The 12,256-nt window shown below is 46.9% G+C and overlaps 1 protein-coding gene across 2 annotated transcripts in view; it reads left to right on the forward strand.

Moving 5' to 3' along the window:
• LOC111144491 (pleckstrin homology domain containing A2) overlaps window positions 1-12,256 on the forward strand; it is a 55,920-nt gene that overhangs the window by 30,558 nt on the left and 13,106 nt on the right. For both annotated transcript variants that reach the window (XM_022498792.1, XM_022498793.1), the window contains 5 exons: window positions 941-1,038; window positions 7,559-7,699; window positions 8,243-8,389; window positions 8,728-8,796; window positions 9,203-9,273. In XM_022498792.1, the coding sequence (XP_022354500.1) occupies window positions 941-1,038; window positions 7,559-7,699; window positions 8,243-8,389; window positions 8,728-8,796; window positions 9,203-9,273 (526 nt within the window). The remainder of the gene's footprint in view (window positions 1-940; window positions 1,039-7,558; window positions 7,700-8,242; window positions 8,390-8,727; window positions 8,797-9,202; window positions 9,274-12,256) is intronic.

A 12,256-nucleotide genomic window follows, 5' to 3' on the forward strand; every position in this document is an offset into this window, starting at 1 on the left:
TAAGTGCCACAAACAGATGCTAACAAGTAGTTTCTCTTGTTTATATGCATGGTTCTGCATGTCAGCTCCATGAAGCAGGGCTGTCCCTTTGTTTTGTCACTGCTGTATCCCCAGCACATACAGCGGTTCCTGGCCCATAGTGGATGCTCAGTAATATTTGTCGGATGAGTGAATGAACTAATGAATTCTCTGTCTAGCCGGCGATGCTCGCCTCCTGTAGTTCTGACTAATTTATGCTAGGAGAATAAGGTGGTCACTGAGCTGTCTTCTCTCCCAACTTCGGGTTGGGTCAGGCTTCTTTGGTGTTCTTGTTGTCCCATTTCTTTCAAGTGTCATCGCTAAGCTCAGAAATGACTATCTCAGATTTTGTGGTCAGCAGATCTAAACAAGATAAGTAATGAACGCAGAAGTAAAATGATTGACTTCATAGAGGGTTCAGAGGAAAGAACAGGTTGAGAATGAGATCAGGGTCACAGATTTGATCTCAGGCAAGCTTTGTTCTTTTCCTGACCACAGGCAAGACTCCTAAGTCAGGCCAGTTGTGCCAGTGGAAACAAGGAGCACTGGGTCCAAAATGATACATGTACCATTGAGACTCTGGCCTGTTGGCGCCTCTAGAAAGTAGTTCAAGCTCGTGTCTTGTTGAGGGTGGACTAGAAGCCTCATCCCTGTACAACAGCACATGAAGGGGGTGGTTAAAACATGAACAGCAGGTGTTGTTCTCATGGCTAATGGAACAATTCACACTTCTGGAGAGAGAGCGGCTGCAGCCCGCTGCTTCCCAGATACGCACGCTGCTGACTTTGCACCGCGGCGGATGCCTTCGCTCTGTGCAGACCTCCACCTTGCTACTTCTGGCCCCTGAGTTTTGATGGCGTCTTTTTGTCCTGCATGTGTTCTGACCTGGGTTTTTCTCTCTTCTTCCCCCTGACTATTGCAGTCATCAATGCCCTCTCTCAGAGGTATTTTCTTCAGGCTAATGACCAGAAGGATCTGAAGGACTGGGTGGAAGCCCTGAACCAAGCCAGCAAGATCACCGTATGTATGAGTCCTTCTTTCTGGAGGGACTCAGTGCCTCTTTTCAGCATGTGGCCTCTTTGGGGTGGGGAGATGCTCAGCCGACAGCAGGGGCTTTCCCAGGAGCCTGTTGAGACCCGGTTCCCCCTACCTCTTCTTACACCTTGGCTGACTAACCACAAGTTGAACTGAGAGTTTGAGTTTGAATCAAGTTCAAGGGGAAGTGTATGGAGCGTCCCCGTTGTGCTTCCTGGGAGGGCTCCTGGTGAGTTGTGTTTTAGGTCATTCTGGCATGCTGATTCAGAACGTGGTGGGATTGGAAAATGGATTGCTGACTACGAGAAGCAGAGGAAAGGGAAAAGCATATAAAGAGGGAAGTCAGAACTTTTTACTGGCTTGGGAGTGGGGTGGGGGGTCCTCTTCTTCCTTTAAAAGGTTGCCTGGGGGTCAGTCCAGTCCATCCACCAACCCGTCCTGGAAAAGCCTTCCATTTGAAAGTATCACCGAGCTGGTTCACTGACTGTTCTGTGAATATTCTCATCTTCTTTGACTTGGCTGGTGAACTCCTTTCTTCTTCCTTAGAAATACAGAAAAGGGAAAGGGTAAGAGAGAAGAGGGAAGACTTTATGTTTGGAAAAAAACTAGACCTTCCATTGACCGTAGGCAGACTTGTGGCATACAAGCCATGGTTTGTATGCTGAGAAGATTGATACTCTTTTTAAATTTATTTTTATTTATTTATTCTAAGTTTTTATTTTAATTCCAGTTAGTATAATTCCAGTTAGTGCTAGATTAGTTTCAGGTGTACAATACAGTGATTCAGCACTGCCATATGTTACCCTCTGCTCATGCTGACTAGTGCACTGCTTCCTCTTCATCCTGTTTCCCCAGCCCCCACCTGCCTCCCCTCTGGTAGCCATCAGTTTGTTCGTTATAGTTAAGAGTCTGTTTCTTGATTTGTCTCTCTCATTTCCCCCACTTTCCTTCTTTGTTTTGTTTCTTAAATGCCACATATGAGTGAAATCATATGGTATTTGTCTTTCTTTGGCTTATTTCCCTTAGCATAATACTCTGTAGCTCCATCCATGTCATCCCAAATGGCAAGATTTCATTCTTTTTAAAAAATTCTATTATTTTTATTTTTTAAAGATTTTTATTTATTTGAGAGAGAGAGAACAAAAGTAGGGGGCGGGGGGAGAGACAGAGGGAGAGGGAGAAGCAGATGCCCTGGTGAGCAGGGAGCCCAACATGGGGCTCGATCCTAGGACCTGGAGATCATGACCTGAGCCGAAGACAGATGCCTAACCAACCGAGCACCCAGGTGCCCCAAGATTTTATTCTTTCCTATGGCTGAATAATATTACATTATGTGTGTGTTATACACATATACATATATGTACATATTCATACATATTTACATATATACATATATATATATATTATATATCTATATCTATATCACTTCTTTATCCATTCATCAGTCAAGAGACACTTGGACTATTTCCATACCTTGGCTATTGTAAATAATGCAGCTATAAACATAGGGGTGTATGTATCCCTTTGAATTAGTGTTCTTGTTTCTTTGGGTAGATACTCAGTAGTTCGATTGCTGTATTGTCGGGTAACTGTATTTTTAACTTTTTGAGGAACTTGTTTTCCAGAGTGGCTGCACCCTTTGCATTCTCACTAACAGTGCAAGAGGGTTCCCCTTTCTCTGTATCCTCGCCAACACTTGCTGATTCTTGTGTCATGGATTTTAGCCATTCTGACAGGTTTGGGGCGACAGCCATTGTAGTTTTGATCTGCATGTCCCTGATGATCAGTGATGAGCATCTTTCCTGTGTCTCTTGGCCATCTTTGGAGAAATGTCTGTTTGTGTCTTCTGCCCATTCTGTAATTGGAAGATTGATTTTCTGTATCATACAGTCAGAAATGCTTATGTTCTAGTCATTCCTGATAGTAACCATTATGTACTGGGGCAGATTGTTCTCCTAAATACCTCAGGGTTTCTGTGAATAAATTAATAGAAGAAATTGGTACACCGATCCAACTCTTATGATGCCAGACCCAAGCAGAGAACAATTGAGTTATTGAGGTGGTCTTGTTATTTTGACAAGCCTTGGGAAACCCAGGAAAAGAGGGAGAACTGAGGGGAGAGTGGGGTGTTACAGCTAACTCACATGCCTTTGCTTGTGCACATGGCTCTGCAATGCTGAGCTTAGTACAGAATTCCTTCTTCCATGGTGGGGTCTTCACCCTTCTGTGTCTAATACAGTTTTGGAGTTTCTTTCAATGTCTGATACTTTATTCTCTTTCAGCCTTGCCTCTTAGCTTTCCTCTTCCGTCCATGTCTGGTTCACTGGGCTACCCAGCCTGTGAGGTTGTGGGGGCCTTTTAGCCCTCATAGGGTTGCTCTAAGCAGCGAGTTCCCCCTGCCTCTTTTCTGGCCCTGTGGAATGGAAGTTATAAGCCACAGGAGTGGGAAGGAATGTGGTGGTGCCCAGAGGCTGGGGGATCCAGAGGCTTGCTGGAATGTCAGAGCCTCCTGCAGGGTCTCCATTGTCTCCACGATCCCCCTTCCTTTCCTTGGCTTGGTTCATACATCTCTTCACTCCTGCCAGAGGTCCCATGGGATAGAAGGCAGAGGAGGGGCACTCTCTCTCCTCATCTGTTTGTGCCCTGGAAAGGTTTACTCCTTTCTCCACTGCCATATCATCCTGTATCTTGAGTCCTTCCTCAGGGAGGCCAGAAAGAGGGAGGATGTGGGGCTGGACACCACATCGATGGCATGCACACTCACTTTAAGGCACCGTATATACACGTGAAGTATCAGGCACTTTGGGGGATACAGAGATGAAAGAAAGAACAGATAATGTATTGAATCAAGCTTTCACATGTGCTGTAATTTTCACCCCTCTGACATCACTCCTGTGAGATAAGTGGTTTCACTGCCTTTTTTTTTTTTTTAGATGAGAATAATGGAAATCAGGGCTGCCCAAAGTCTGGAGGTGAATAAATGGTAGAGCTGACGTTCAAACCCAGGACCCTATGACTTTCAAGACCTAGAAGAGTTTATGAAAATATTTGAAAAATATTTGAAAATATTTGAAAAGAGCAGCCATTGTAATGTGTGTTGGATCACACACCGCTTTTACATGCTTGGCTTCATTGTAGCTTCATATAAAATCCTTAGGTAGGAAGGGCAAGTGTTATTATACCCATTTATAAACAGGGTAGTGGAAATGCCTAGTGATTAAAGTGACTTGTCCAAGGTCAAGGAGCCAGGATGGATCCAGTTTTTCTGCCTACTGTCCATTTTGTGCTAAGGCTGCTGGGTCCTTGTCATTGAAGAAATGATTGACATGTGGTATTTAAGGAATTAAGGAATTGGATTCTCTCAGAGTATTAGTATTCCTGTATGAGTTTTAGTGGGGCATTATTCCACTAACTACATTTCCCCAAACAGTTGAAATGTTTTGAAAATGAAAAGCAGTAAAAGTAAACCACAGTCCCTTGCCCCCATTGGATTATTCCTCATCGCAGTCTAGCCATGCCTGGAGGGAAGTAAGATGAGTCCCTGTAATTTAATTTTCTTTCTTTTTTTCTTTCTTTCTTTCTTTCTTTCTTTCTTTCTTTCTTTCTTTCTTTCTTTCTTTTTTTTAAGATTTTTTGAAAAGTAATCTCTACACCCAACATGGGGCTTGAACTTACAACCCCACAATCAAGAATCACATGCTCGGCCAGCTGAACCAGCCAGGCACCCCATGTCCCTGTAATTGTCATTTCACATTGCAAATGAGATCCATAAGGCTCTCCCCCATCAGAGAATACCCCACAGGTGGATGGAAGAGGGCATACCTTGAATTTAGGCCTCTGGGAATATGGCCAAACCAAAAGAAAGACCTTGTTTTCAGGTTCTGGGGCATAGTTATTGTTGAGTTAGTCCTCCACAGACTGATTTAGTCTCCAGAAGCGTTGGAAAGGCTCTGGGCAGTCAGAACCAGCCCCATGATACAGGGGCTGAAGAGAGTCTGAGAGGCCACACAACAGCTAAGCTAACATGATTCCTTTTCTGACCACTGGGACCTCTAAATGGCTACTTCCCTCCTTCTTCTTTGCTGGAATTCATTTAGGTCCTTTGTGGGGAGTTTCTGTTGTTCCATGATGATGATATCACTAAACATCCCAGCAATTATCAACATCCTCAAAGGGGTCCCATCTCACAATAGCGAAGCTCAGGGAAAGAAATGGTGGTAGCATAGGTGGGTAGTGGGACATTTAGCGACGGAGAGTCCGACAGTCCTAGCAGCAACTTACTTCTTTTTAATGAGCTTTCATTTATGTCATCTATATAATGGAGGAGATAATGCCTCCTTCATAAGATTGCTTGAAATACAGATCATGCTGCAGAGTGTGGCACCTTGCCTGGTGCTGAATGGGGCCCATAGAAGTGGGAACTGCTGTGTGGACAGCCTGAAGGGAAAGAGAAGGTGGATTTCTGGCTGCATCTGGAGAGCAGGTGGGCCGAGGTCACCATTGTCTATGTAAATGGAATGCACAGGCCAGGAAGAAGGGTCTCATCTTCTTTCTGGGGCTCCAGTGTCCTTCTGGAGCTCTGTTTCCTTTGAGCAGACATGGAATGGAGTGGTCCTCGGTCTCGTCTTTGACAGAATTCTCCAAGGGCCCAGAACCATGAGCTCTTGAAAGGTCTAGATTCTTAGTTCCTTCTGATTCTCGAGGCTGTAGAAGGAGTGAAGATGTGAGTGTTACTCAGGGAGCATGCTGACACACACAGGTGCTGAGTCTGTGTGAAGGACAGGCTTCGTGAGGCTGTGAGCATCGCCCCAGTGGGCACTTAGGGTCTGGGCTCCGTGCAGTTATTAACCATGGCTTTGGGCCATTGACTTGAATGGCCTGGGCCTCTCCTGTTTTCTTGACAAAATGGAAAGATTTCATCGGAATTGCCAGTGTAAAGAAGAGAGGTGAGCAAGGAGGAAGGAAAGCAACATAAATGGGGATAAAGAGCACCTGACTCACGGCCTCAGTGGTGGGGAGCAGGGTAGGGACAGGGGCAAACTGGAGAATGTTCTCCCTCTAAAGACAGAAATGCTGCTTGGCTAGAAGTCTGGATTTTTAGGTGAGCTACCCCAAGCTTTAAATGTAGATTGAGAAACACACTGCATCAGACCAACAAAACACAGTGTGGGGTGTGGTGCATAAACAATGAATCTTGGAACACTGAAAAAAAAAATTAAATAACAAGCAAAACAAAACACAGTTTGGCCAGAATCTTTCTTCATGCCACCATTTGCAGTCTGTGGCCTGTGGCGTCAAAGGAGCCATTAAAAATTCTGTGATTCTGTGACTATCCGTGGTGCCCTAATTCTGCCAAAGAGAAGAACAAAGATAACTCTTCACAAAGGGCTGTGTTTGTAAATGTTAATACCATTTGTGAAATGTTAATTAAAATGTTTTATAGTACTTTCCACCCTTGAACCACATGGGTGTGAACGGCATGGATTTACTTACATGAAGATTTTTTACATGACTGGAAGTGTATTTCTCTTCCTTATGATTTTCTTAATAACATTTTCTTTTCTCTAGCTTACTTTATCATAAGAATACAGCACATGATACATAGAACATACAAAATATGTGTTAATTTACGATGTATGTTATTGGTAAGGCTTCTGGTCGATAGTAGACTATTAGTAGTTAAATTCGGGGGGAGTTGAAAGTTATACACGGAGTTCTGGCTGTGCAGGGGTCAGTACCCTTACCCCCTGCATTGTTCAAGAGTCAACTGTACTTTTATATTTTTGTATTTCTGAAGTTTTTAAGTATATGTACTTTGTCATTTGGTAAGCACGGTGACTCTATGACATACATATTATTACCCTTTTCATTTTCTACACGGGACAGTTTTGGCCTAGAGAAAGGTTCAGTGATTTGCTGAAGGTCACTGAGTGAGTTAGTGACAGGTGAGGAGTCAGTACCTTGGGCTCTGAAGTTCATGCTCCCTGAATTCTGTACCAGAGCCCACATGTATCACCTGTTCCCGGCCTACTATGTGCTCTCCTCCTTACGTCCCTGGTTCCTGTTCCTCTGCAGGTTACTGTTCCAGCACCTCCTCCCCTGGAGACCGCCGCCAACCACTCCATTTCAAGTAGTTCCCCTCTGTCTGTCTCAGCTCCTGTTTCTTTTCTTTATGGCACTGCTTGCAGTTTGTTATTATTTTCTTTGTTTGGCTCTCCCTTTTTTGTCAGTCTCTGCTATTAGAATGTCCGTGCCGTGAGGGCAGGACATGTCTGTTTGCTGTTCTGTCTTTGGTCTGCAGTCAGGGAAGGGCTGGCTCATAGTGGATGTTCAGGCCCGATGTGTGTGTGTATGTGTGTATCGAGGCATCTGCTTGGCAGAGTTCCTCATATTCAGGTATGGGTCAATGGAAGGGCTGGGGAAGAGAGGAGGTCTTACTAGAATTTGTCCCTTTCCCCATGTCTCCCCCCCGACCCCATTTTCCCTAAGCTTTCTTTCTTTTCAGGTACCCAAAGTTGGGAGCCTGCCCCTGACTACAGAAGTTATAAAAAGCCTACCAGCTCCTCCAGCCCTAGAGAAGAAGCCGCAGGTGGCCTACAAGACAGAGATCATCGGAGGGGTGGTGGTACACACACCCATCAACCAGGTGCTGGGGCCTGGGGCTGCCGGCGCCGGTGGGGGTATGGGAACGACCACAGTGGACCACTGACGTGCATAGAGGAGGCCAGCACAGAGGATAGGTAGTTGGGGGTGGGGAGCCAGTGCCATTGGGGTAGTCAGGAAAATCCAGGACAGGGGTGAGTATGAAGAATAGCAGTGCAGAAATCAGGGCCACCGTATCTTGAGGCTGTGTGGTCCTGTGACTGGCACTTGTAAATCACATGGGAAATGGAGCTGGAGAAGACAGGTGAGCCTGGAAACAAGCCCACTGTCCCTCTTCCCATTAGGGGGTTTCTTCCTTCTTCTGGCTTGTATTCTCTGTCCTTATGTTTCTCCTGGTTCTGCCCAGCTTCCCCGAGCCTTGTCCTGTGACATTTCCCAGTACAGTGTCTAACAGGAGCCCGTGAATGTTTACTTTCTTGTTTATTTCTTTTTTAATTGCCATTGTGGGTAAAGAAAGAGGCAGGAGAGGATTCGCCAGAGAGGGCTGGCTGAGGCACGAGCTAATCCTGCTGCTGTTTCCTTGTAGAACGGTGGGGATGGGCAGGAGGGGAGCGAGCCCGGGTCCCACGCCATCCTTCGGAGGTCTCAGAGTTACATCCCCACGACAGGCAGCCGTGTTCCCTCTGGCCCCCCCCTCATTAAGAGTGGCTACTGTGTGAAGCAAGGGAATGTGGTGAGTGTTGGCACGGGGGCTCTAGTGGGTCCTGGTGGCTCCTGGGGGCAGTGGCTGTGGGTGTATCCCGGGGAGAGCTGGCTGGCAGGAGGAACCGCCTTCCTTGGCTCTAGCTACCCCTCAACGACCTCCCGAACTGGTGAGAGGTGTGGGACTAAACATTCACCCTGCAAGTTGGAGGCATCGCCCCTGATAGGAAGAAGTCTTTGTGGCCCCCCACCCTGCAGTCTGAATGTGGGCGCCCAGCTTCCTTCTGGCTGGGTACCCTGAAATATAGAACTGGAACATTTTCCAGAATGCTGGGGCCTCTTCTTAATGTCCTGCTTTTTTTATTTCAGCGGAAGAGCTGGAAACGTCGCTTCTTTGTACTCGATGACTTTACTATCTCCTACTTCAAGTGTGAGCAGGTTTGTAATCGCTCTGGGGCCCTTCTGACAGGTCATGGAAGCAAGAGGCTTGTGAATAACACCCAGGTGTGTGTGCGTGAGTAGAGATGTGGACACACACACACACAGGCTTAAGAGGTGCCTCCGTGTCCCCTCCATCTACCCCGTGTGCACCTCTTTACATCGATACAGCAACATGGCCCAACTTCTTCCCTCCTGCTCTGCAGCAAGCTCCTCTGTGGTCAGAGCCACATAGCATCTTCTTAGAATTTTTCCTCACTTGACAGTTATTTTTAGACCATGCCTTGTTCGCAGCCTGGTATTAGCCAACCATCTCTGACCAGAGAGGTACTTTGGTCAGCTGGTCTGGGTTGTGGCATTACGTGGGTAGCCTCATTTATCTTTCTTTACCTGTTTTTCCTACCAGGACCGAGAACCACTGCGCACTATATTTCTCAAGGACGTTCTCAAGACCCATGAGTGTCTGGTCAAATCTGGGTAATCATCTGTGCTGATTCTCTTCTGATCAAAATCCCCCATTTGCCTACTTAAATCTCCATTTACTACCTTTCTGAGGCTCTATTCAAGAACCTTCTTCCTTGCACATGACGGGGGCTGACATCTCACTGCATCCAAACCGATGCAGCTAAGAGACCACACCGGGCCAGCTCATCTTTTCCCACTACCTTACTCTGGCCCCTGAGGAGAGGGGCAGAGCCTATATAATAATTCGCTGGTGGAGAAAAAGAAAGAATATAGGAACAAAGAAGAGAGTGGTGTTGGGATGCTTCTCGAGTGTTAGAATTAGATTCTCATTGCCTAGGAGGCCAAGGGCTCCAAGTGGGGACTGTGCCCTCAGGTTTCTCACGTACCAGCACTTCTGGCCAGTACCTGTTTTGCCTGTGCCTCTTCCCTGACCTTCTTATGCCTTCTCCTCCTGTGGACAAAGTCTCTCATGTCCCTTTAACACAGGGGTAATTCACAACAACTCTGTGTGACTCCCTTTGGACATTTGCGCTTCCAGTAGGAAATGATTTACCGTCCACGTACCATAATGCATGGGATGAGTTTGGGATCTGGGGCTCCGACTCAAGGGCCTTCCCATAAGCAGTACAGATACAGATGCCCTTAGGACTAAACTTTAGAAACCCAAGGATATCTGGGCATCTAGAAATCCTCCTTCGGTCCCTTAATCTGCAGCCTTTTTTTTTTTTTTTCTTTTTTAAAAGATTTTATTTATTTATTTGTCAGAGAGAGAGAGAGAGAGAGAGATCGCACAAGCAGGGGGAGCAGCAGGCAGAGGGAGAAGCAGGCTCCCCGCTGAGCAAGGATCCTGATGCGGGATTTGATCCTGGGACCCTGGGATCATGAACTGAGCCGAAGGCAGATGCTTAAGTGACTGAGCCCCCCAGGCGTCCCAGTCTGCAGTCCTCAGAGACAGTTTGTGTCTTTCCATCCCGCGGATGGTGCGATGCAAAGCCAGCATCATCAGGGAGGCGACTGGCAGCAGACACACTGTTCTCATGGGGATGCACGGGACGGTCTTGCATGCTGACAAGTGCCACACGACCCAAGGAAGCAGAGACTGAATCGGGACTGCACTGACTCTTGCAGATGACAGTTGGAGAGTAGAGATTAGGAAAGTTCCCAGTGGCAAGTTGTCATCTGTGCCATTGGCCATAGGTGGAAGTTCAGAGGTGTGGTTCCAGAGCTTGCTGGGGGGCGGAGGGGAGATTGGCCATGACTCATCCCCAGAGATGGTTCCTGCCTCCCCTGGCTCCAGAGGGCCCGTGTGGACAGGTAGCTGTATGACTACCTGGGTATGGTGGGCAGCTTAGCGAGCCCAGAACATGTTCAGTCCCAAGCACGCTCTGCACCTGCCGGAGTCCTTTGCTGCCGGAGTCAAACCAAGTTCTTAGTGAAGGAATTAAGGGAGCCGAGAAGGAAGTCTGCAAGGCTGTGCGGGTTCCAGGCCTCTGAGACTATGCGGCCTCTTCAGACCCAGTCAGGAAGCTTTAGGGCATCTGTGTAGTCAACCAACGTTTGTTAAATTGAGTTAAACCGAACTGAACGGAACTGAGTTAGAAGGCAACACGTGGCCTTGGAAGTAGATGTGACAAGGGCAGGGATTTCCTCCCTGCCTTGCTTTCACCTCCTCAGTAGTCGATGACATGAGTGTGCTGTATGCATGTGAATAATTTAAAAAGCTAACACATTTTAGCCAGAAGAGGAGCCGTCTCTGCTCAGAAAGTAATGACGGCCAGTGAAATGTGCCTCAAGAGGCAACCATATGCTGTAATTGGTAGCAGATGCCTGATACACTTTATACATTGATCTCTGGGGTGACCAGCCGGATGAGGGAGGTCTCCTCTACATTTTACAGTTGGGGTACGGAGGCTCACAACGATTTTAAAATATTCCTAAAATATCTTTCTCTATGAGGAGGTGAGATTTGGCCCCACGTCCTCTTGACCCCCGTCTTGCTGTTCCTTCCCACATGGGTCTTTCGTCTCAGGCTCCCCCTCTGCCGGTGCCCATGTCATGGGCCCAGTGCCTGCCACGGCCTTCCAAGTCTTCATTTCCGAAGCCAACTCTGCCTGTGACCAGTCCTTTTTTGGAATTATTCTCACTCTTGGCGTCCAACACATAGTCCAACATCTAATTGTATAGTTTTGCTTTTTTTGGTTCTTTTATTGGGAAGGAATTAGACCTTTCGCTCCTTATGTATTGCCCACAGCACCAGGATACGCACAGCAGACACTTAACGCTGCAAATAATTTTGGCTGATTTCAGGTTTGTCACTGAGCACCAGCTACTTCTCACCTTCTTCCTTGCAGAAGTCAGGATTGATTCTTCTCCCCAAATTCATACCCAGTTTGAAGCATCTTACAGTAGTCTAATCTGTCCTTCCATTTCTCATTAGCTCCCTGTCTCAGCCCAGTACAGGGTGGAACAGAGGGGGAGTTTCTCTTTTTTTTAAGATTTTATTTAGTTGAGGGAGAGAGCACGTGCTTGCACGTGCGCATGAGTAGGGGGAGGGGCAGAGGGAGAGAGACAAGCAGACTCCCTAGTGAGTGGGGACCCTGACATGGGGCTCAATCCCAGGATCCCAGGATCATGATCTGAGCCGAAGTCAGATGCTTAACCAGCTGAGCCACCCAGCACCCCACAGGGCAGGAATTTCATGAAGCTGATAAAGTGGCTGCTTGTGGGGAGGAAGGTTTTAGAAATGAGTTGGTTCCCTTAGTAGAAGCAAGTGGTAGTGGAATAATTAAAAGCATAGACTCTGGAGTCAGACCTGGGTTCAAATCCTTGCTCTGCTGTTTGCTAACTTTGGCCCCAAGTCACATAACTTCTCTGAGCCTGGGTTTCCTCATCCACAAGGTAGGGAAAATCTTAAGTTCTTTATTGGACTGTTGTCAGGATTGGATGAAATAACACACAGGAAAGCACTCGAAGGACAGATTGGTGGTTGCGGGGG

Source organism: Enhydra lutris, unplaced genomic scaffold, assembly GCF_002288905.1.
Source record: "Enhydra lutris kenyoni isolate GAN:26980312 unplaced genomic scaffold, ASM228890v2 scaffoldscaffold11, whole genome shotgun sequence".
NCBI lineage: Eukaryota > Metazoa > Chordata > Mammalia > Carnivora > Mustelidae > Enhydra > Enhydra lutris.